Source organism: Lagopus leucura, unplaced genomic scaffold (assembly GCF_019238085.1).
Source record: "Lagopus leucura isolate 7727_CA_CO unplaced genomic scaffold, USGS_WTPT01 Super-Scaffold_100028, whole genome shotgun sequence".
In the NCBI taxonomy this organism is placed as follows: Eukaryota; Metazoa; Chordata; class Aves; order Galliformes; family Phasianidae; genus Lagopus; species Lagopus leucura.
The window spans coordinates 4,934,838-4,961,215 of record NW_024962279.1 but is presented as its reverse complement, the minus strand read 5'-3'; the positions used below and the strand labels follow the sequence as shown (position 1 = coordinate 4,961,215).

The 26,378-nt window shown below is 39.2% G+C and overlaps 1 protein-coding gene across 1 annotated transcript in view; it reads left to right on the top strand.

Moving 5' to 3' along the window:
* PDZRN3 (PDZ domain containing ring finger 3) overlaps positions 1–26,036 on the top strand; it is a 119,891-nt gene extending 93,855 nt beyond the window's left edge. The window contains exons 4-10 of the mRNA XM_042880856.1: positions 10,009–10,259; positions 12,611–12,698; positions 19,028–19,126; positions 20,420–20,482; positions 21,410–21,511; positions 22,569–22,685; positions 23,594–26,036. Coding sequence (XP_042736790.1) covers positions 10,009–10,259; positions 12,611–12,698; positions 19,028–19,126; positions 20,420–20,482; positions 21,410–21,511; positions 22,569–22,685; positions 23,594–25,144 — 2,271 coding nt within the window. The 3' untranslated portion in view covers positions 25,145–26,036. The remainder of the gene's footprint in view (positions 1–10,008; positions 10,260–12,610; positions 12,699–19,027; positions 19,127–20,419; positions 20,483–21,409; positions 21,512–22,568; positions 22,686–23,593) is intronic.
* Positions 26,037–26,378: the final 342 nt, after the last annotated feature.

The following is a 26,378-nucleotide window of genomic DNA, read 5'->3' as shown; positions in this document are numbered from 1 at the left end:
CTTGCAGCTCAGTGCACAGCAGCAGTAATTCATGTTGAGCATGAGATTCCTTTGGGGAAACACAGTTGGAATATCCTCAGCTCCTGTAGAAGTGAAAGGTGCCTGTAATCCTGTAAAACTAGGATTTCTAACGTAGATCTGGATTCTTTAAGACTACAAACCCTGGTTATTCCAGAATACAAATTACTGTGCAAAATTATTTCAACAGCGTGCTACTTTCTCTCAAGATAGGTGGGAGGGAATTCTATAGCTTAGGGAGAATGTCCAGCTAATTAAATGTCTCTATGGCTATAAAAATACACCCTCCTATAACTTGAGAGCAATCAGTAAAAATTTAACGGTAAGGGCCATGAAGCATCATTTTCATTAAAATACCAGGATATGAAAGACAAAGTTCTGAAGTGTGTTAGCAGTAATATCTCTTACAGTAGGTTTTATTTTGTATCGTTGGTGTAACCCTCATATTGTGTCACAAGCTGACAGTGCCATTCCTGAGAAAACTAAAAGAAGTTTTTATCAAAGTCTGAGTTAGACTAAAATTTACATAATTTGGTTTTAGGAAATATTGGGCATTGTTACAAATAAATCCCCTTAACCTTATTTTTAGAAGGTTAATGGCTCTGAGGTGTAGGAATTCAGAAACACTTGCAAGAATTAATAATAGTACGTAACTGCACTTTCTCTATTAGGCCAAGAGCTTTAATGTGGCTGGGAAAACAATGCTTCAATAAAATACAATTCAGAAGGTCTGATACATCTGGCTCTGTAAGTCCTCATAACAGAGAGCACAAAGAGGATCAAACATACCAGGGCTCAGGCTTTATCCCTTCCTCATCCATAGATAATTCAAAGAGATCCTCTTCATTAAGAGCTTTGGCACATTGCCTACAATTTCTTTTTGGGCTGCTGTGAGCTTAATGATGCAGAACAATGGTCTTCCCTCTTGTTGAACACATACCTTATTGTACCTTTAATCACATAATAAAAAGCAAATTAAGACACCTAGTCATTAAAGGCTATTGTAGCTGTGCATATCAATGCTTTGCACTACAAATACAAAGGGGATGTGGCAGCCTGAAATCTGATGCTGAACAGTGTCACCGGTGATAAGCATGCTTGGGGCAGCAACGTGGTGCATGTACCACAGATGTATCCTGAGGTTCACTTCCCAGTTGCACACAGCATATGAAATGAAGTAATCACATGCTATTAGAGTTTGGGCGTTGATTTATATGGAAATTTTCTCCAGAATATTTTTGCTGGTGAAAATAGAGGCACAAAGGGAAAGAGTTTTCTGAATGGTAAAATCATAAAGTTGGGAAGATGTTGCAGGCCAGTTTTCCAGTTTTCTTTTCTCAAAGTCTTTAGTTCCTGTACAAACAACAGCAGAAACATGGGCACTTCCTTTTGTAGGGAAATACTTTGGGGAACAAGAGGTAATCTCCACTGAAGGAAACTTAGAGAAGAATAAACCACCTGAAGTTTTTGAATTTGTAAAACAAAAATAAAGATTAGGACCTCCATTTTTAAACTACCTATCACACTCTAAGCACACATTTACACACATTCTGAAAGGTAAGCATTTCCTAAGTAGACATCTAAAAATTCCAAGGGTAAGAACACAGGATTTTAAATCAAATGACTCTCACTGCACAGGCAATGTTCAGAGCTGTTCCCTGGGATTCAAGATGATGGAGTTCATCTGCTTCTCAGGGTAGGAATATCATAACAACCCACCAAAACCTACACTTCAAGATGAGAAATTGTGGTTTATGCCAGAATGGGCACCAACTCCTTACTTCAGGCTTTTCCTCCAGAACAAGGACAGAAACACAGGCAGGATGCACAAAGCTCACAGTGCTCACAGTGCCGCTGTCCTGGCTTCAGATGATCTGAGGGCAGATGACTTGTACCTCTCCGACTGTTGAGCTGGCACCTCTCACATAAAATGACCTCGTAGTGTTTTCAGAACTTGAAAGCTCTGTCCACATGGTCTTTGCCAGGCACATTTCTGAGGCAAGTGTAACAACTGCATTGGTAGAAACAGTAGTGGGCAAACTGGATTTGTCCTTTAAACTGAGATAATTAAACTAAGATATTATGTGGCTAAAGTAATATAAACACCAAGGTTAGCATACAAATTGCTGTGCTAATGAGAAGCTGGTAGTGATGAGGAAGTAGCTGACACTATATTTCATTTTCAACTTCCAGCATCAGCTCTTGCAAGGAGACTGATACACAAACCAGTTGCACTGAGCTGATCTCTGATACGCCTCCCTTTGTCATTAGAATTCTATTCACATATTTAGAATTACAGAAAATAAAGCAATCAGCGTTAACAAAGGCTGATTCAAGGACACAGACTGACTAGACTTAAACATTTCTGAGCAATGATGTTATCCCAAATCAGGGCCAAATCGGAGCCTTGTGCCAAAACAAAAATCCACCTCAAAAAGAAATTTCTAATCGAAGCTGTAAGGTTTGGGAAACAAAAATAATTATGCATATACGTGTATATGGTTTTTACACCTTCAAATTTAATTGGGCAGCCAGACAATTAGTTAGTTAGTCTGCATTTCAGTCATTTTCAGTGTTAAGACTGAACTGGCTATGCCAATTATAGTAAACTGGTCTACTTGACATACAGTGTATGGCTTCAAATACACTGTATGTACACTTTCTGTGCTGCAGCTGAAATTAGGAATACTGTTGAAGTTATATTCTGTCACTTCACTACCATTAAACTTGACCTCAATAACAGTTGTGGACCTATTGCACGTACTTCAAAGTAGGCATGTTTGCTTAAACAAGACGTTCATTCCAAGGGCTTTGCTCTAGACAGAGTTTTCTACTGCTGAATTAGTTCAGCTGTAGAAAAACTCTGCTTGACATACTGGAGACTCATAATCTTCAGAAAACTGCCCTTTAATGACTGTGGCGTCTGTCTGTGGCTCAGAAGTCCCCTTTCTTAATTAGACATTTACCAGAAACTGGCAATTGAAATTTTCCTCTTCACTTGACAATGAATAATGTAATGCCTCTGTTAGAAATTCTCTGAAGATAGTCTTCATTGCATGTTAGAGGGATATTTTGGTGATTAAAGGAACATAAACAAGTTGTGATATGAAATAAACAAAATGCCTCATGGTTACTTGCAGTATAAATGGATCACTTGACCTACTGTGTACCTGAAATGTCTTACTGCTTCATAGTCTTCCTAAAATCTGCAGTGCCTTTTTTCATTATACTTAGCAGATATATTGATTAACCATGGCATAGCTCTATTTTTTTAATTATTATTTTAAGTGATAAATGATTGAAAAGATGGGGTTTGTAATGCTTTGCACTTATACATCTGTTTAATGCTATGAAGCAGGTGGCAAGAAATCACAAGGGAGAAGGCACTAGGGACAATCACTCAGTGCTTTACTGTCACATGTCAGATATGGGCTGGGAAAAAGGAAACATATGGACTAATGAAAAAGAGCAGATTTAATAAATGTGTTTTGTTGTGTTCATTAATAATGAAACAAAAGGTCACGCTTCATTTTCAGTAGGACAGTACAACTCTACACTTATACATCAATTGGACTGCTTCTTTCAGAGGCTAAGTAGGTAAATGTAAGCAGATCCTGCTAGTCCTGAACCAGTTAGGAATTTGACAGGAGGGTGGAAGAGTAAATAATAATAACTAATAATAACATATACACTTCACTGTATACATCCATACACAGCACTTCAGTATTCACTAAACAGTGACTGTTGAAGCAAGCCTTCCTACTATTCAATATATCTTTAGGTAAAAAGCTAGAGACTGTCATCTAATAGAAAAACTGAAGCATCACAGTATAGCTTTTATTGCTTGATTCAACCCAGTGGCAACTTGGTGTGTGATCTTGTGGTAGGTGATGGGGCATACCCTGCACTGGCACAGGAAAAAGGCACTGATTTCATTTCTAAGCGCTGAAATTTCTTGTGGCTTTATCTGAGACAATACTTGAGATGGATTCAGTAGAATTTGCAAACACTGCCTTCAGACTCCCTAGGAACACTTGAAAAATAAAATGTTTCATAGAAAAACTAATTGTACAATCAGACTATTTTGCTTTTGTGTTTTCATGGACTGTATGCATTTACATAGCGAATTAGGTCCAACGGCACCATTTTTGAGAAACTGGACATTTGTACATTAAAAAATCACAGTTGATAAGAAAGACTTTTTTAATTTAGAAGGCTTGCTCATAGAGTGCAACATGGGCTCTTGTACAAAACCTTATTTTATCTTATAGCTGCTATCAATTTTAGCCAAGTAAAGGAAAATTCAGGTTGTTTTTTTTATGCAAGTAGCAAATTGGAAATTGTAGGACATGTTCAAGCAGCATGGGCTGAAAGGGCAGAAATGAGGTGATGATGGGATTTCTACCTACACTACAGCTTCTAAGGTTCGTGTTCTGTAGCTGACAGCACTGCTTTGCCTCTGGCACAAGACCACAAGGTGCAGATACCTGCTATCAGGTAGCTACCGAAAGAGCAGGCTCCCAGCTGAACCAGTTGGATCTGGCACTGCTGCTGGATTCCCAGATAGCAAAACTGGGCATTTTTTCCATCTCTCCCTGACAGCAACTTCAGTAACCTTCTTCTGAAGATAGACATCTTCAGAGCTAACCTGAACTGCTCTTTCCCTGTCTTACATTAAGGGGACATTTGTGGAAGAAGGTAGGGGGGTGGGAGGATGGACTCAAATACTGCAAATGGCAAGCAACAGCACAGAAATGGGAACGGGCACATTGTGAAGTAACATCACTGCTGGAGCATCGTTCTTCAAAATATTTGCCCATGTTTTCCATACATGGGCAAATCTAGAAAATGAGAAACAGTGGGTAATTGCAGTTACTGGGTTATCCTCATTAGCAATTTATAATTATTTATGGCTGTTGTTTGTACCTCACTCATAAATATAATTGATTCGTTCTCTTGGGTCATGCAACTGAGATGGCAGAAAGAGTCATTAAAAAGGGAAGACCTGTAAACTTGTCTAGTTTTATACTGACCGAGGTTATTAAGCCATGAACAGATACGTAAAACATTGTCATTTTAATACTGACAAAATATGTACAAGTATTTCTGCTGTTACTTCAAATCGTTTAACGTGATAAATGCATGTTTAAGAAAAAAAGACTTCAAGTGTGCTCTGTATACTCTGTATGTAGAGAAAGTGTAAGAATTTCAGAAGACCCAGCATTGATCTAAAACTGTTTTCTTTGAAGCAAATGATAAAATAGGAGCAGAGCCTGAGAACCCAGCCAGAAGCAGGTCCATTTCTGTATGCAGTGTGCAGTGCTGGTGCTGTATTATCAATACATAAATGAGCTAATTACTAATAGAATAAAAATTCCTTTATTTCAGTGGTCTTTTTACCAAGGTTTTCTGTTTGGAAGTTAATGGTTTCAAGAACAAGTGTATTCTGTACTCTTAAGAAAAGAATTTTTCTTTGGTCTTAACTATTTTGTCATGGATGGCTCACAAGGCAGAAGGAAATGCACACACATGGAAACAGTCCATTACTAAACAATATTATTCTTTTTTCCAAAAAATAAAAGAGAGAGAGAGAGAGAGAGACTGCCCATATGAGGGAAATAAAAGAGGGATTAGATGGAGAAGAATTAAGTGCAAGAAGAATTAACCCATATTTTGAACCTTCCTTTTCCAGTTCCTGAGGAAAAGGAGGTTTAGAAAACAGGCTTTTTGCTGCTCTAGTTTCTATAAAATCTTTCAAGTTCTGCTGCTTTTTTGTAATATGCAGACTTCTTAAGAACTTGCTAAAGAAGTGAATCAGACCATAAAGAGTGTTTTAAATGGAGCACAGACGACTGTAGTCTGACAGAACTAATGTTTTTATAGTGCACTTCCCAAGGATTTGCATGCATTTCTACAAAGAAAAGCTGCTTACTCATTCTTAAGCAAAAAAAGTTTTCTTCTGTGACATTCATGAAGCAGAGAAGAGCCAACAAGCTGTACAGAGCATACAAATGCTTACCATCCATGACATTAAATCTATATAAATCAGTTTAACTTGATAGAAGGAAAAATAATTTTCTTGTACAGAAATCTTTCTAGTTTCTGTGGTGTATATCAAGACCCAAAAGACATTATGCATTATTTAAGCAAAAATAAGTACAAAATATTTAAAGGACACACGGTAAACTCTTACGCTCAGGGATTTTCATGATGGCATTTCTATACCAGTAGACAAAGGAAGAGCCACTGATATCATCTATCCGAACTTCAGTTAAGGCCTTTGACACAGTCTCCTGTAACACCTTTCTCCCCAAACTGGAAAGATATGGGTTTGATGGGTGGACTGTTGAAGTAACTGACAAGAAACTCATTGTGAGCTCATACCCAGAGAGCAGTGATCAGTGGCTCAGTGCCGGGATGGAGATCGGTGACAAGCGGTGTCCCACAGGTGTCAGTACTGGGACCAGTGCTCTCCAACATCTTCACCAATGACACAAGACAGAAGGAATGAGTGCACCTTCAGCAAGTTTGCAGATGATGCCACGCTGTGTGGTCGACATGCCCAAGAGTCAGGAAGCCATTCAGAGAGACCTAGACAGGCTCCGGCAGTGAGCCCAGCTGAACGTCATGAGGCTCAATAAATCCAAGGACAAGATCTTGTGCCTGTACTGTAGCCTTGATTCACAGACTTTGTATCTGTGTCTCCTGCAGTTGTTAACCTCCTATCTGGCTCCACCACACATTTCATCACCATTCTTTACATTCTAGTCTAAATACAGCTTTCTCATATTGTTTAATTCCAAAGCAAAGAAGGCACCAAAGCTAAGCATTTTAACATTTGAGCAGTTAATGTATCCATCTTTTTTTGCCATGAAAGATCCCAATGTCTCTGTCACGTGGTCTGTAAGGTTCTTAAGAAATTATGCATATTTGTATTTTTTGGCAGTCTTCTGAAGCATTCATATGCATGGATTTTTTCTTTCTGAGTTATTCTAGATACAACTATTTATAAAGAGCAATTTTGCTGAGTACAATTGAGCAGCATTAGGAATAAATTTTATGTTTGTATGGTCACTTCTTTAACAAAGTCGAACTGCACAAATGTATTCATTGGCTTTTAAGCACTGGGAGTTTCTCAGTTGTGACAAATTTTCCAGATAGCAGGGAAACACCTTAATCAATCTGATCTATTGGCTTACGTTTCAAAAGAACTCAAAAGTAGCCTCAAGTACTAATTCCACATGGACAAAAGCACACTGGCTATGTACACATAAGCAGACTTAAGGATTACTAGTTTTTATTACCCAAATGTAGTACTCCCTTCCTCATGTCTTTACAACAAAAGAAGTGTTATTATTGTGCTGGAATAGGAAATAAAAGTAATTAAAAAAAAACCACAAATATAAACTAATCAGTGCCCAGTATTTAGTGTACGATGCGGCACTTTGCACCATTTTTCTGAGGGCCTAATCTGGAGCAGTATAATTTCCCAACTGCAAATTGCTTTAAAGCATATTTCTCCATCATTGCTTCCTCTTCTATCATTCTTCATTTGGAATCTGAATAGCTAAGAGTAATTGCTCTGTGCAACCCATTAACCCTTATTTTGTTAGTACAGTTCTCAGTAAATCAAATATAATAATATACACCATGTTGCCTACAAATAAATGCAGACAGAAACAAAAACCTGCAGAGTTAAAAGGATTCTACCCATTGTGTATTAAGGAGTCAGTCCATCATAAGAGATCCACAGACTGACCAGAAACGTGTGAACGGCTTCTGGCCAGAGAATGTTGCCTAGTATGATGAGGATGCTGCCATACATCACAGAAATACTTGGAAATAACTCAATTATGCAATAATAACTTCTGATACAAAAAAACTACTGCCTTATTCCTACCTTTTGTCAGTCTGATTTTGAAGTTTGATCATTTACATAGCAATCACATACAGAAGCACAAAGGGGATGCCAGACCACAGATTTGCAGCAGTGAAGCGTCCTAAGGAATCTCAGCAGACCTCTACTACAATGCTTGCAATCCAGGTTGCTTTCAATGCTAGGGAATAAATTGGAAAGCTATCTCCTGTGTATGATTTTACCAGACTTTAACACAAAGACATGGAAGGTAGCTCACATAAAAAGTTTTTTGCTCAAGAGTAATTTTAGCACATTTCTGGAGAAAACTATCCTTGCTGCAATTTAGGATTCTTTTATTTTGGTGGCTCGCTATTCTTAGTTGTACCAAAAGAATTAGGATGCACACAGTGAAATTTAATTTATGGCAAATAATAAAACTGGAACTATAATCAGCATTTCCTTTTTCCAGTGAAAACATTACACTGAGCTTAATTTTACAGCTGTACAAATTGTTTTAAAGTAATCTGCTTGATTGGGCAAGTTAATGATATCTAATTTGACCGGGCCAAACTTTACACGTTATGCATTACTGTGAGCAATTGTGGTCAATACAACTGTTTGTGGAATGCAAATGCAAGGCTAACATCTTCCATTCTCAGCTGGCTCTACAAAAAACTGGTGTCTGTCTAAGATAAAGCAAAGATGACAGTGTAATAAGTGTTATGTGGTCGAGGTAATTCAGAGGGAATTCAGCCTTTTCAATCGATTCTGCACTCAAGTTAACCTTCTTTATTATTGTCCAGCTTTTTGCTGCAAGCAATACTTGAAGTATGGGCTCAATTCAGTTACTGCACTGAGTGATGGTACCCTGTAAGCTGCCCCACTTACTTTGGAGGGACTAAACATGGCAGATTGCAGTATGAACTAATGCTATCTGATTACACAGATAGCAGAATCTGGACATTTATTTTAGTGTTTTAAATCATATTCAAGAAACTAATGTGACATTGTCACCACACTAGCACATTTCAGCACATTTATGGAAATAATTAAATGACAAAGAAGTAGCCACTACTAAAACCTGGCTCTGTATTTATACCCACTGGTCTTACTCCTTGGAAAAAACATGATCTACTCTTGGACCTGAGAAACCCAGCACTTCCACGCAGAAGGCAGGAGTTTCCACTGTGCAGCCCCCACCTCTGATAGATACAGCAGTGCAGTTTATCAAGTGAATAGTTTCTGGCTGGAAAGAGAACAACGTAAGACATTATTCATAAGGTGAGGATTGCTATCATAGGGATCCTCGCTCTCACTGCTAGGAGAGCTTTCAAATTCTGAATTGCGTTTTGTGTCTGCACGTGAGCCAACACTTCACTCAGCCCAAAGCACGTAACAACAACTATGTGACAGTAGCACGGTGCTGTGGGATTGCAATGTTCTTATTCAGCTTTTGCTAAAATTGCTCTGGGCAGCTTCTCTTTAATCGTTTCTTTAAGTCTGTGTTAAAATGACAACAGTTGGCAGGTTAAAAGATGGTAAAATCCTACTATTTCTGTAGCATAGCTCTTTGTAAATGAGCCCTGAGACCTTCCACATTTTCAGATGTCTCAGCAAACCACACTCCCAAAGAAATCTCCAGTTTAGTGTATGACCATCATGTCTCATCTGAAAAAGTATTTATCATACACAGGTATACACTGATACCTAATTCTGTAATAGCAATTTTTGGCCCACTAGTTCAGTAACAAGATTAAATGATTAAAAAACAAACAAACAAACAAACAAAAGCAGAAAAATTACAGGAGAATCAATAACTTATTTTGTTTGAACGAGGGCTGAGAGATTTCTAATCTTCAAGAAATAAATGAGATACTGGTTTGTACTTTAGTTCAGAGTGATCCCAGTAAAATCTGCTAATTAAATTTAAATGCAGAGCACAGGATTTGTAAAGTCATTCCAGTGAAAGATGAAAAAGAGAGATGCATAACATCGCATAAATCATTCCTAGTACTTGCTATATGAGCATTTAGATGGAAACCGAGTCTCTTCCATTAACAGCCAGCAACAACAAAGCTACCCTCCACTTTTTGGCTGTTCTTCACATTGTTTTGCTTTCTTTTCTCCCACAGGTCAATGGGAAGGATTTATCTAAAGCAACGCATGAGCAGGCAGTGGAAGCATTCAAAACAGCCAAGGAGCCCATCGTGGTGCAGGTGCTGAGGAGAACTCCACGCACCAAGATCTTCACTGCTCCCGAGTCTCAGCTGGTGGATGTGGGCACTCAGACAGACATCACTTTTGAACACATCATGGCTCTAAGCAAGATGGGCTCACCTACCCCACCCGTCTCAGTGCTGGACCCATACCTCCTACCCGAAGAGTAAGTAACTGTTCGTGCAGCACTTGAGAATCCTTGCACTCCTTAACACGGCATGTCAGAAGTAGTTCATAAACATACCTTTATTTGCAGGTGGTTGTGTGCTCCCAGGTATAGCCAAGATTCATATAGCATCGATTCATAATTCAAAACACTTTCACTTTCTCTACACATTACAAGCTATTACTCACATGAGTAATGCCACTGAGTCACAACACAGCCTCATAAAGCTCATTTTTTTGGCGTTTGATGGATAAAGTTATTGCTTCTTGTAATTCCTCTCATTGCCTCTTTGGGTTGCTTATGTTTTAACTTTATTTTTTATGGCTGCCATAAATTGTATAATGCTAAGAGTCGCTACATTCTGTTCCAGTGTATTAATTACTTTATTATAACCCTGCAGCGATGTTACTCAAATAAATTATTTTCTAGGACTAAAATTACTTACCAGTGCTGTCATGGATGTTTTAGAATCAAATTTTAATTATTGTTAATGGTAGCTTGATGTTTTGTACGTCCAAATAAAAATGACAATTATCTCCTGGTGCACACACACCACGCCCTCACATGCTGTTCAAGAGGAAAAGAGCTCCCCAAGGACTCCATGCAAATTGCCTGTCTTGCCACATACCACCCCAATGGAAAAAGTAATTGAAATGTGCTGAATGCCTCAGTTGTTGTGTTGTCTCAGACTGTGATCTGATCAGTCCACAGCAATACCAGGTTCTGAGACAGCCCTGTTTGGGGTGAGAAGCTGTGCCAACATGCTCATGCGCTGCCTGTGCAGTATGGCTCTGAACAGGAGCTCCACTGAGAGCCTGAGAGGTGAACACAGCTCACAGACACAGCCAGCACGCCTCTCCAGACAGCACTGTCAGCACTCCTAGCAAGTAGAGTTTGACTGCAGACCGGCACCAATCCTGTATAGCTCCAAAGTGACTTGTATGGCATGCTAACATCTATGTGTTCAGCCAGGAACTGCTCTTCTGTGTGCAGTCTATTCCTTGGGGCTCTCAGTGCTGATTGCGTGAAAGATGGTTCAGTCAAATATTACTGCACTGCTACTTACTGTCATCCATTGAAAATTCAAGCTCAGCTGCATGTTTTAGCATAAATGCTCGACAAAGCCGGACTTGAGCTTGTATGCAGTGAACAGGAAATAGGGATTAGAGCAGAGGTCACATGTTCTTAGGGCACCTCTCAAATATTTTTGCAAGAGGAGCTTTCAATACCTCAGTCAACTACCTGCCACTTTCCAGCTGCAAAACCAAACCAAAGATTAATTCATGAAAATTCCATTGAAATACCCACAGAATGGCAGCCCAGTCCTGCAGGTAGCCTCATCGCCCCTCCATCATTAGGCACAGGTTCCAACTGCTGGCCTTACTTTGAGCTCTGGATGTTGGTAGCCTGTCTCACTGCTATCCTGTATATAAGGGCAGTCAGACTGCTATTACACTGTGCTGTTACCCAGTGTGTACAAGCAAAGAGGAATGCAAGTTTCTGAGGATGCACTTTATGCTTCCTTAATACTTCCTGTTATTTTTCCAAATTCCATTCAAATGAATGTAGTCTGTGTTTAGTGAATTATGTAACTTAACCAGTTAGCAGATGCTGTTAATTAAATACTATCACACCTACAGAAAAACATGTATCTAGTTAAGAGAATTGAAAGTAGAAATAAAATTGCAGCATATAAAAGAGTGATCACAAAAGAATCACACTGCTTAAACTTGCCATGCAGACAACAAAGCTGTTGGAGAGCTCAAGATGTAAAAAGCACAGTGCCAGTAGTGAATGGCAGCATGAATAGAGTGGTGCATATTTAAATGGCATTTAAATCACTATGCACAGCCTGTTGTATTCAAGTCAATCAACAAAATGCTGTTGATTTAAATCAAAATAGTTGGGTGGCATATTATTTTTAAAATACTTAATATGATTTTCTGTCTTCAGGGCAAAGAAAAACTACCACAGAAGTAGATTTTATGTACATCTCTGCAAATAACCCAAGCTCATGAATAAATAATCTAGTATTTCTTCTTATTTTGCCACCATTCTCTCTGTATTTTTCTCCAGGTCAGCCTTACACTTGAGGAAAAGTCACTAATCAAATGTTAAGACTCATTCATCATCAGGTGTCAAATGTTTGATTCACGTTGCAATACATGTAACATGCTGTCTAATACATTTATTGGTATAAATGCTATAATGTACACAATTAACTGCGTGCACCTTCATGGTTTGGTTGTTAGTCTGTTCTGTTTCATGATGACTTGCTGTAAGCTTGGAATGCATTGCTGTGCTAACTATAGAATTGAGTGCTACTGTAACAAATATATTTTTTTCTCCAGTCATCCATCAGTGCATGAATACTACGACCCAAATGACTACATGGGAGGAATCCATCAAGAGATGGACCGAGACGAGTTAGAGTTGGAGGTACTCCATGTTTAGTAACCAGTTCATTTACTGAAAGCCTAACATGTGGATGTCCTGGTCTTTATGTCCTGTATAAAGTGAAAAGACCATTTCAAAGCAGTTATTTTTAATAACATTGCATCTTGGTTACTTTGCAAACCTTACTGATACCTTTAGCAATGTATTTAACAATGTGCCATGGAGTGATGAGCTAGATCTTCAGCTAATTAACGTAAATAATGAATTCCTTAGTTCCATCAGGTAAATTCTCTATGACTGTGCTGATTTAGATTCTCTAGAAATCTCAAAGGTTTTTCAGGTTTGCTCAGTGGCAGGACCTATTCCACACAGTCATCATAAAAAAACACTTGTTTCCCTTATATGTTCCCCAGCTGAGAAACAGACATTCTCAATCGCATTACTTAGAAATATTTTATCTTTACAAGAAAAGATTAGAACAGCTCTGACACTATACTAAGCTACTCCATCCTTTTTCATTACTGAAGTTACGTGAGGATACATACAAAATCAGAGGTCAGTCATGAAGATATGCAAGCTCATTTGCCTGGCACATCTTTAAAATTCACTCGGGTTTTCATATTTGCATGTGCCATCAGAAGATTGTTTTCAGTTTTCTCATTCTGAGTTTTTATAACCCTTTCCCAGCCACTCAGAGTGCAGCGTACGAACTGGAGGCCCTACTTCTGCATCTACTTAAACAGTCCTGGCCCACTGAAATGCTTTTCACAATTTATAATAAATGGCAGCAAAGTATCTCAGTACTTCTAAATACTTCCAGTGATATTTGATCCAGAAAATACGTTCATGATTAACAGTAAGTGACTAGATGACTCCTAGCTTGCTCGCACATCTCACTTTTTAGATCTTGGTCCTGCTACAGAAGCTGTCAAAGCATGTGATGGCAATCTATCTATAGTCCTGTTTAAATCAGTGACAGATTTATCAACAGCTTCAACAGAAGCAAAGTTCAGTCATTCTATAAGCATGAAGTTGTTCCCCTCTATAGAAGTGTTTGCAGAATCAAGGCCTCAATCTCCATAAAAAGTTTGCAAGCTGTCTTCAAATTTTGCAGATCTGGTAGTAATTCATCTCTGTATACAAACCCAAATAGAAGTCAGGATAAAATCAGTGTCAGCAAAACAAACCCTGTTTAGCAGACTTCAAGGCCTTTCTTTTAAAGAAATGCCTTTTTTTTTTTCTTAAATAAAAAGGAACACAAATCCAGTCTTAAGGGAAAACATAGAACAAATTAATATTTTCTGCTAGTGCCTTTTCAAAATCCATCTTTTAGGAAATCTAATATTGTAGATAAATCATATTGCTTCTATTAGAAGGTCAACCACTTGAGCTGAAAACAGCTTAAACACATGCTCTTTAGTAGCCAGACATTAATATGGCTTAAACCACAACATTAATAACTTTGACATTGATATAGTACTTGATGATAAAAGGTGATCAGCTCGGTAGCACAGGGGGACGAATGTTAGAAAAGTCTCTGTAGCCTAATAGTATTTCTTACAAACCACTAAAGATTCCTGTTCAAACTGCAGTGACTATGATCAATGGTAAGGTCAAAGTGCTAACAGGGACTCAACTGGCTAGTTGCTTTTTTGTTTGCCTCTTGATAGATATGTTTTAAAGCACCACAAAGGCACTGTTTCATTGACTGCAGCAAGAATGCCTGAAGTAAGAAAGCCATCAAGTCAGCCCTATGGGTTTCTGTGCCCATAAAACGTGCTTTGAATTTAAATCAGCAGCTCCTCATCCAAAATTTTATGGTCTACAACTGAGTGGTTAGTGATTTGTACCAAGTAAACAAAACACAAAACGGTGAAATACTGAGTTCACAACAAGCTTTTAATGTAAATAACTCTCAGGAAGGAATTTATGCTGGCAGTATTGCCAAGACACCAAAATTGTGTTCTCAGTTTTCTCTCTCAATGTGTATCTAAAAACTGAGGATTTGGAGGTAACTGCCATCCATATATTTCCTACTACTAAAATGAGCAAATATTATTTCCTTTCTCTTTAAGTTTGCATGCCACCAGGAAAGGAGGACTAAATCTTGAATTCTATTCTATTTCTGGATTCAATTGCAAATTAAAGTACATTCATTTTTCACAGAGGCGCATCCAGAAGTCACTTTGGGTTCATCAAGGAAGAATAATGCCACTGCAGGCTTCCCCAGCAGCATTATGCATTAATATGTTTATTCAAACAACCATGCAGCCTAAGCGAGGGCTTTCTCAGTGAGCTAGTTTCTCACATTACAAAGGAGAACATCCTAAATATAAAAGGACACTTGTTCTCTCACATCTGACTTTGTCCTTTACCCCCTCCTATATCCAACTCTGTGTTCTTTCTGAGCAGAGAACGGAGCTCATCAGAGCTGACAGCACAGCTTGGAGATGAAAGGCAACACAAAACATTTGCTAGCATCTAGAAAATCTCCTTTCTCGTGCTCTCACTCCATCTTGAACGTACATGAACTTTTCATTAAAAAAGCTGAAGTTGCTTTTTCAGATGGCTCTTTGCCACTGACCTCATACCTATTCCAAACAGCTGCGACCACTCTCCCCCCCTGCAGTCACAGCCCTGATGCCAGGAGGACAGCAGTGTGCTCTCACACCTTAGCAGTGACTGTGCTGAACAGTGGGCCCTGCTCAGCAGGTATCTCAGAAGTCAGCTCAGGAAAAAAAAAAAGAAGTACAGAGAGAGACAGCACAGCACCCTTACTGTGCAAACTTCGGGCAGTACTTTCTGAACGTTTGCACTATTTCCTTTTTTAATCCATTACTGCCCACTCCTTCCAATTTTCTACTGTTCATTTCTGTCTTGTTTGAGAAAGGACTTGGATCTTTATAAATACACAAGCATGCCATAATTTTAAATCACCAGTACAATAATCCAATAATCTGTTGCATATGAAGGCTCTCTTGAGTTTACAGAGGTTAATTTACTATTACTACTTATTCCTAATCTATTATTATGGGCAGTTGCAGGTACAATGTCATAGTGCACATCTATTTCCTCCTGCCTTCTCCAAATGCCATGTGGATTTAAGCAGCAAGCACTTTGAGCCCTCCTTGGCCCTGCATTTCACATGGAGCCAGTAATCTGTCAAACAAATCTCCTGTGCAAGCTTGTTTTTCTCAAACATCTCTCAAAATCTCACTTTCACCTGGCATAAAGAAGCAAAAGATTGAAAGCATTTGTGTAAAACTTACATCATATGTGAGATTTTCACAATTATCATTTTAACACATCCCTTGATACTGACACATTTTGTCCATAGCAGCATAGTCTGCTAACTAATTTGTGCAGATCTAGACCAGGTGCTGGGACACTTCAGTGTCCCCCTTCCTCATTGTAGGTGGCTGATACATTTCATACAGCGTTCATTACAACAGCATCTGAGCCCTGGCTGAGCACTAAATACGCTTTCATCTCCTGCCTGTGCAGCATGCCTGCGCAAACTGAATGAGCAGGTGCCTAGCAGGGCTTTGGAAGCAGGCCAGGCAGTGCCACGCATGCAGTGGCTGCTTCTGCAGCAGGAGCACACAGCACTGCAGGCTCACACACTTGGGCCCTGGGCAGGGCAGCAGAGAGGGGAGTAGAACACGGCAAGTCCAATGTCATTGTCCAGACTTCAACCTTCAAAGTGCTTTGGGTCCACATTAATTCCTAGAGCTTAATTAATTCCTAGTACAATTACTGAAACTACCACAATATCTGGACCTGCAGGTGCCAATTTTCTGTTCTGGTTTTCCTTTTCATGTATCTGTACGTTACACAGATCTCACCCCGAACAAGGGAAATAACCTTTGCTCGGAAGATGCTGGAGTTGATTCTTCAACTCCAACTGGAATTGCATACTTTCATCTCTCAAAAATTTCAAACCTTTGTGATTATATTAAAACTTTATGGATGCAAAGACCCATAGACAGCAGCTGTTCCTACCACTAAGTACACAAAATTATTTTATCTGGGTAGCATCAAACCAAGTTATTCCATTCCTGCCAAGGACTACAGGGATTGTACCCAAGGGTAAGAATGTCAACAAATTACTCATAAAAATTGAGGTTCTAAACACCTGCTCTAAGAGTATTCTATTTGCTTTAGCTTTTGGGTGCTTTATTTCTGAGCTTGTTTTTAAAGCATATGTGTCCTCTTTTTAAAATATATACTTTTTAATATACTAGATCATTTATTACCTTCCAGTGTATTAAAAATGTCAGAGAAAGTTTACTTTAAATATAGACACGTACTTATTTTTTAATTATCACAGTACTCCCCATACTCGTGTACTGTTGGAAAAACACCTATTGTTATTAAAACATGCTGAAGGGAAGAGGGAAGAACAAAGCTACTACCTTGCTGCCTGCACTCCAAGAAGTGCTGGCAAGTGTTCATGCTTACATTGGATCTGTTTCAAATGTGACCAAAACTGCCATATATATATATATATATATATTATTATTTTTTTTAAACACTATATATGATTTCAGTACCAGCGTAACAAACAACAGTGAGCTATAGCACTAATTTCTCACAGTTATTTCACAGTATGAAAACTTCCCTCAAAACATGAAGTCTTTTTGCTAAAGCAGGCAGGAAATACGCCTGAATTGTGTCCAATTCAACACATTCTCACCTCATCTCTAGATCACAGCTTGATTGCATCCAGAATAAATGAGTTAGCTGCAGTGGTACTTCCAAGGATTAATCACATCAACTAAGACTAGAATCAAGTCTACTTTGTCTCACTTCTACTGAAAACTTTTTACCTCCTCTCTAGAAACCCTCCAAAGCTTTAGAAATCTTGAATTAAAAAAAAAAAAATAAAAAAATTATTAAAGCATTGTGTTCATCCAGTGTGTAACAAAAGAGAGTGAAAAAGAGAAAAAGAGCAGCAGCTCACCATGGATGCTATTGATCGAAACCATTTGAACACCATCTGAAATGTCACTGACATTTACAGCAACGCTTCTTGAAAAAAAAGAAATTACACATGTTGACAAGTAAATAACATGAGATTGCTGATCTTGGCAGCTGTCATCTTGACACGCCAATAAATTATTCATATCAGCTTGTTTTATTATCTTGCCCTTACAAATGGCACAGCGCAGGTCAAAACAGAAGAGACGCTCAGAAATAATGAATCCTGTGAGCAGGACTTTTCACAGGAACACAAGGTCCAAGCTGGATGCATCCCGAGCACAGCAAGGAGAGCCCCCAGCTCACACAGGGGCTGTTCCCCCTTCTTAGCACAGGTCCCTCTGCCCTTTCTGCCTGGCCCCATTCCATCCCTTCACTGCAACAGGGCTGAAGTCCCATAGCCAGGTTTAAGCTGCAGAGAAGCAAGGCCCTTTTCAAAGCCTTGCTCACCACAGAGAGTAGAGTGAAAAAAAACACAACTTGTTACTCCTTCTCTAGCTAGCAAACCAGCCTTCCTCCCTGTGGAAGAGACGATGCAGCAGTCACAACAAGACGGTTAAGTGTGTTAGGCTCCCTAGGATCCTTGGGTTCTTGGGACGTCCTTCAGAAGGGAGGAGAACAGAGATGTTTATACAGACTGCACAGCAGCCAGGAGCATCCCACAGCTTGGTGAACATCTTGCAACACTTTTATACAAACCAGGAGCAAACGTAGGAGAAAACAGCCCAGAGGAAGTCCTTGTGGCAAAAAGTCCTGGGGAAAACCATGTATTTTAAGATGGCTTAAATGTCTCCAAGACCAACCTGATCACCGCCCTGGAATGGTAAAACCACAACCTACTCACATGACACCTTTGCAAGATATTGAAGCACTGAGTGTATTTCTCTTACTAGCACCAAATGCTTTGTTAACCATATATTGATCTTCAATCACACATATGAGAAACTTGTTACATCATTTCATAAAAATTATACAAGTTAAGGTAATAGAATATTATCTTTTTTCCTCTGAAGAGACAGGAAAAAATCCCTGCTTATAAGAAAATATGTAGATCAGCTGTGGCAAATATTGAAATCATACTTCATAAGCATTTTAGTATTTGAAGTCTTACCTCTACATGAAATATAGGTAATTTTTTTCTCTAAGATCAATAAAAGGTCTGTTTTCAAAATGACAGTGTATTGATTGAGGGGCCAAAAATGCCTGAAGTATTGATTGTATGCACATAATCACGTTTTGCTCAGTAAGGTAAGTTAGTCTGCACAGTAAAATGAGAAGACATCCACTATATCACTTAAGCAAAATATTTTCTTTGCATTTGAAAAATAGCTTCCATCTATCACAAGTATCTCACTGTCTTTTCTCTCTTTCTTGTCTTTTTTTAACCTCAGGAAGTAGATTTGCACAGAGTGAACAGCCAGGACAAGCTTGGTCTTACAGTGTGTTACAGAACGGATGACGAGGATGACACTGGTATTTATGTGAGCGAGGTAAGATCGGGCTGATTCCCCTAAGATGAAATTTGTCTTTTAAACTGCAGTGCTGGATATTTAAGGCAACTCCTGGCTTCTATTCGTACCATGTTCAAATGACAGCTAGAAAGTAATAATTGGAAGAAATCTAATTATTTTTCCTTTTCTTCAAACTGAGTGAAATCCTGTTCCATTGAAGTCCAACTCCTACCGACTTCAGTGAGAAATCTTTAGAAATACAGTGGAAAAAAACAAACACACAGCCTTCAGAAGGCTCTTTATTCGCTTGGAAAGCAGTGTTAAATTGACAGTTTCTCCAGCGTTGAACATTATTAACTACCCCAGAACAAATGCTTGCCTTTGTTATTTGTATGCATGTTCCTTGTTCTGAAGTCTAGAGAAGAGAGCTGTGATGTTACCCTATTTCAGTCTGTACAAACACCAAATGTGTGTTGTACTTGAGACTTACACTCATTAAAAATACCAGAGTTTTCACCTGAAACATTTCACAGTAAACATTGCTTCTTTTCCACTGCATCACAGGAATACATGCATTTTGCAACGTCTGATTATCTCTTATAATTTATAAGACCTCTCTTTGGGTGGCTAATGGCTTTTGTTATATTGACATTTAGTGCTCATTCTTCCCTAATATATTCTCAACATTCAATTTCAGATGACGTTTTCAGACGATTTGTAATACATTCTGTCTTTCATTTTTGTTCTCAATTATTCCAGAAATAGTATAAATGAAGAAAAAAAAATCTACATGTTTATTTGCAAAGATATGGGGCTCATTTGTCTCTCTTTGCTTCCTTTCATAAAATAAGTAGCATTTTATAGAATCTTTTTATCACACGGATCAATTCCAAACTTCACAACAGGAGCTTGGGGAGGAAAAATCAACTAAATCTAAACTGTTCCTTTGGAATGCATCACTTAGGTTATAATCCTTCCTGCTCTGTAGGCAAAATCTTTAGGTTCTAATTAGAATACTGTGCTGTAAAGCAAAACGTTAAATTATGAGGTAACTAAATATCATGCAAACATGACAAACCTGCAGTTCCTGAAGACATCTGTCAGGAAGTAGTGTTTTGGTTTTGACTTTGGCATATTAATCTGCATTTCATTGTGTCTTCCATAAGCAAGGAAAAGTCCTGTAATCACTGACAAGATGGAATCAGCTATGTAGCAGCAATGACAGGCACAGTGGCTTACCACCAGTCGTATTACTAATGCTGGGGTTATGCTGGGAAGTAAGAGGCTGAGGCCTAAAATCTCCAGAGTGCTTACAGTTCTCTTGTTTTGTAGATCGATCCCAACAGTATTGCTGCAAAAGATGGTCGACTCCGAGAAGGGGATCGCATTATTCAAGTATGTGTAAACAGCTGAAAGCCTGGTAACACACTAAAACCTACTGCTGCAACCATTTTAATTCCACATCTTCATTTCAGTGTCATTTTTACAAAGCACTCCTTTAAAACGGTATCTGTAGAATGGGTTGGATTGGAACGAACCTTAAAGATCATCTAGTTCCAGTCCCCATGCCATAGAGAGAAACAGTTTGCACTAGACCAGGTTGCTCATAAAGTTCCTTTCACCATTCTTATAGTCCCTTTTAACTTTCTGAAGACTGAATTTCTGAAACTCAATTTCCTCTGCTACGTATCAGTCAAATTGTTATATTCCTGGCCAGGTAAAGCTGTATACTAGCCTGGTCTGCAGACTGAGGATTTTGTCAGAGGATTCTATCTGTTTCCAGCACCTATTCTGATACACCTTGAACTTTTCCTTCTACCACAAAAAAAAAAATCCATTCTGACCCTATTTGCAGAATCTCAGTGGACAGCCTCATAAACAGGGTGTCTAACACTGCAGGCTGAACACACACTTCTGCATGCCAGAAGGAGCAGCAGTGCAATCTTACACCGCAGTGATTTTGATGGAAGTAGTCTATCTCCTACATGGAGACTAAAGCATGTAGACATCCACACCCCATGTAGTCTCTGGGGATGGTGTTCATAGCTTCACCTGCCCATACTAGGGCATTCCTCTCCACCCACATGAGCTGACTTTGCTCACTGTCTAGTTTCTGTTCTCATAACAAGCTCTGTGCATTACCTGCACAGCTTTGGAACAGCTTCATGCATCCATTGCCTGACAGTTACCTAAATTTGATTCAAGCTCTCTGGCTTGTACTGCACTGGGATCTATCCAGCCACACAGCCCTCTAGAGCTGGCCACGGCAGTATTTAAATATCTGTGTGAAAGGATGTCATTCTGTTGCTCTTTCCTTTAAAGATCAATGGCATAGAGGTACAGAACCGAGAAGAAGCTGTAGCACTTCTCACCAGTGAAGAGAGCAAGAATATCTCCTTACTTGTTGCAAGACCAGAAATTCAGGTACTGTAGTAATAAATAAATAAAGTCTTAATTAAAAGACTTGCTGTTTTGTAGAAAGTATTTACCATTGAAGAATTTTAACCGAAATAAATCTACCAAATCTATCTAAAACCGTATTAAATTGTTTAACTGGACATACATGTGGTATAAAATAATAGAATGCAGTAGTCATAGATATGCATTATATTACAGTTCAATGTATAAGAATTTCAGTGATTTATGTATGCTGCAGTGTATGTTACAACTGTCAGTGCAAGATACTTTGGATGATTTCAAGCTGTGGCTTTGAAGACCATACTGAATTCTAAATCCTACAGCTATTGATAAATCATTCATTAAAATATCTATTATTTATCATTATAATAATAATTATCTTTATAATACCAACTCTTAATGTAGTTAAATACTGTCAAGAAGCATCCTCGACATAATAAAAGGTTGTACCAGATCCCTTCATGGAGTGGGGATTAGCACAACAAGATGCTGAACAAACAGCACTGTTGTTTCATCTGTCTCTTGCTCCATGTGCTGGGAAATCAACCCTTGCCAATGCACCCAGAAACACGGGGTCATGCTCATGACTGTCTTGTTAGCCTACATGTTTCTGAGCTCTCTCCCCTGGGGCTGACAGGTTGGGAGTAAAAAGACTCACATATCCAGTACAAGCATTTTTGCTCCTGGCTCTTTGTGCTGCCTCACAAGTGGTGTATTTAAGCCTTGCACCCTGGAGTATTTTATACATCCTAATCAAATGACACGCAAACCAGAACAGCCCTGATGCTCAGAAGCATTTCCATGGGTGAAAACTCTGTGTTGGTTTCATGCAAAGGGCTGCTGACATTAAAGCCATGCTGTTGAAGTTTGAGGTGGGAGAAGGTAGAAGAGTGAATGCCCACACTCAGTACATGTGTGCATCCTCACAGGACATAGCAGCACTGTCACAGGAAGGAGTCTCTTAAAATTTCCCAATCACCTTTCACAAAGAAGGAACCTAATTTACAAGTTTTCATTCTTTTGACATTTGGTTTGGGTTTTTTTTCCCTTCTTTTTCACATAGCTGGATGAAGGATGGATGGACGATGACAGAAATGATTTTCTGGATGACTTGCACATGGACATGTTGGAGGAGCAGCACCACCAGGCAATGCAATTTACTGCCAGCATGCTTCAGCAGGTACTGCTGTTCTGTTGTGCAATGGTGTCAAAGCTTCACATTGCACTCAATATTCCGATATTGAGCATGACTGAATACGTTTAGTGTCTTGAATGACAATCAAAGCAAAAAGACTTACTGCAAAATCGAGATATCATATGTCTATCCACAAACAACTTCTTGGGGACTGAATTATTTTTAAATGTTACCTTTTTCATTTTTTCCATTATGACCACATGATCTTCTCAGAAATGCACCATTCTGGCTGTGGATCAGTGGCAAAAGTAGAAGCTAAGTACAGTATAAGTAAAGGAGGCAGAGAGCTACTGCTCTCTGTATAGAATACCCTATTTGACATACACATACATATCAAAAACTGCCTGTCTCCCAAAGCCATAAAATACAAATGAAGAACTGAGGCAAATGACTGTACTGAGGTCTGTATATCTGACAAGAAAGGCAAAGAAAATGTTTCTGCATAGCAAGTTTATGCAGAGAGACAGATTTGGACTTGGATTCCCTGTTATCCTGCCACAATCAATGTAACCATACAAGTTCATGAATAGTTTCTCATTTTTTGTCCGGAGTTTTTAAAAACTCTACAGCCATTGTGGGAGCCACATTTTTGGAAGAGCGATATTCTCATTTTGGCACCGCAGTAGGACTGGATAATTTTGTGCAGCTAAACGCCAGAAGAAACGTGTTGAAATCTTGCATTCTAGTGTTGTTCCTAACTGTAATCAGACCAAGTTCTTCTGAAAAGGTCATCCAAATCAAGGTGTGTTTTCAGTCACCATTTCCATGCTTTCTAAAAATCAAAGTGCACCAAGCGTAACAGGTAGCAATTAAGAAAACTATTACATAATAGACACCCTGAGATATTTTGTCCTTGCAATAATTTCTCTTTGTCTTTTGATTTTTACTGCTAGAAGAAGCACGAGGAAGACGGTGGTACCACTGACACAGCCACTATTTTATCTAACCAGCACGAGAAGGACAGTGGCGTAGGGCGCACAGATGACAGCACTCGGAATGATGAGAGCTCTGAGCAAGAAAACAATGGAGATGATCACACCACTTCCTCTAACACTTTAGGGAGCCAGAAGAAGCTGACATACAGTCATGACACCCTTGGAAGTGGCGATATGCAGTTCAGCAACGAGTCGTTTATCTCAGCAGACTGCACAGATGTCGACTTCCTTGGCATCCCTGTAGATGAATGTGAGCGATTCCGGGAACTGCTGGAACTCAAATGTCAGGTGAAGTCTGCCAACCCTTACAGCCTTTATTACCATACCAGCACTCTGGATATGAGCAAAAGCGACCAAGAAAGTGTTGACAAAGAGCTGGAGATGCTGAATGAGGAGCTGCGCAATATTGAGCTAGAGTGCCTGAACATTGTGAGAGCTCATAAAATGCAGCAGCTGAAGGATCAGTACCGGGAGCCCTGGATGCTGCATAACAGTGGGTTCCGCAACTACAACACAAGCATCGATGTTCGCAGGCATGAGCTCTCAGACATTACAGAGCTCCCGGAGAAGTCTGACAAGGATAGCTCGAGTGCATACAACACAGGTGAGAGCTGCCGAAGCACGCCGCTCACACTCGAGATTTCTCCTGACAATTCCTTGCGCAGAACTGCAGAAGGCATCAACTGTCAAGGTAATGAGGGAGCAGTGGCATATAGTGTCTCCCAAAAGAATTTATTTGCTGGCTCAGAAGGTCATGAATCCAGCACTGGTAAATGCCATTCAACTGCAAAAGATCCTGACACTAGCAAACAGATGGAATGCAAGGAGAGAAAAGCCAGTGATGGAAGCAAAAGCCCCACTCATGGCCAAAAACCTTCTGGCTCCTGTGTCTCCCCATACCACCACTCTCCATATAAGCATGCTCATATTCCTGCTCATGCACAGCACTATCAGAGCTACATGCAGCTGATCCAACAGAAATCAGCAGTGGAATACGCACAGAGCCAAATGAGTCTGGTGAGTATGTGCAAAGACTTCAGTGCAAGCCAGAGTGAGCCGAGGATGGAGTGGAAAGTGAAGGTCCGAAGCGATGGAACCCGCTACATCACCAAGAGACCAGTCAGGGACAGGTTGCTGAGAGAACGAGCCATAAAGATTAAGGAAGAGCGCAGTGGGATGACTACTGATGATGATGCCATAAGTGAAATGAAGATGGGCCGGTACTGGAGTAAGGAGGAGCGCAAGCAGCATTTAGTGAAAGCAAAGGAGCAGAGGAGGAGACGTGAGTTTATGATGCAGAGCAGGCTGGATTGTTTAAAGGAACAGCAAGGTGCAGAAGAAAAGAAAGAGATGAATATCATTGAACTGAGCCACAAAAAAATGATGAAGAAAAGAAATAAAAAAATATTTGACAACTGGATGACAATCCAGGAACTGCTTACCCATGGAACAAAGTCACCAGACGGAACACGAGTGTACAATTCCTTCCTGTCAGTGACTACTGTATAATCATCATTGCTAAATTATGTACATAAAACACTACCATTGGGGTAGAAATCAATGCCTCGTTCAATGTGGCAAGATTTTTGTATATAAGATACAGTCACCGAGTTTATAGTTCAAATACTGAACTCTACGACTGTGGGTGCCAGAATCTCCATTATAAAGTGGAGAGAAAGTTTGCCAACCCCAGCTCTTCCAGAGGCAATATTAGCAGTGCTTTTTGGGATACTGATTGTACTTTTTTACTTGTTACCTTTTACATAAAGTGTTTAAATATCAGAAATGTAGTAACCATACTTACACAGGTAATTTGCTTAAAACTATATTCATATAAAAAGGTACCCATGCTCTTCTTTGTCTAAAAAGATGCAAAACCCACAAGAGCGACTGCACATAGGTATTTTTTGTGAAATCATATTTTCTGATACTATTCTGCTGTTGGTCACTTCTACACTGAGTGCTGCTTATCTATATTTAGCTCAAGGTTTAAACTCAGAATTATTGAATTCCTAATAGAGCCATTCTCTTGTAATATTTAACATTTATCGAACAGCAGTTTTTATTGTTACCATCAACACTTAAGCATTTTTCTTTCTAAGGTTTCTAAAGAAAGTATATAGGTTTCATCTGAAAAGCCTGAAGCAAAGAGAAGTATACTGCAGCTTTAAAGATTTTAAAGCATGTTTGCAAACGTTGCAACCTCTTGAAAAAAATGTGCATGTACAGCTGATTTGTTTATATAAGACAGTTTGTGGAATTTGAAAAGCCCATGGTAGTTACCGTTTGCTTTATAGATTTGAACGTATTGAATTATAAAAGCTGTTTCATTAAATCATCACTAGCTGCAAATGTTAACAAGTAAAATGAAGTAAAATAAATTATTGTTTTATATTTCAAATGATTTAAAATGTTTTGACTCCTTTACGGTTGCGCCATGCTGAGCGTTCTTCCCTAGAGCACAGCTGCCTTGTCTGGGCTGCTGGAGTCGAGCCTAACAGGAAGGACTGGATCCTGACCTGGTGGAAATTCAGCAGGTTAAGAGGCTTTCTTAAGGGGGAGGGAAGAGGCAAGAGAGAAGTAGCAGGAATATGAAGAGTGAAATCGAACAGGGCAGATGTTCTCCTCGCAAGGCATTTAGGATGACCTGTAAGCATGAAAAAACAGGACTTCCACTCTTCTGTTTTGTTTCATATTATCTTAATGGTATATGAAACTGACCTACAAACTTCAGCAAAGGTTT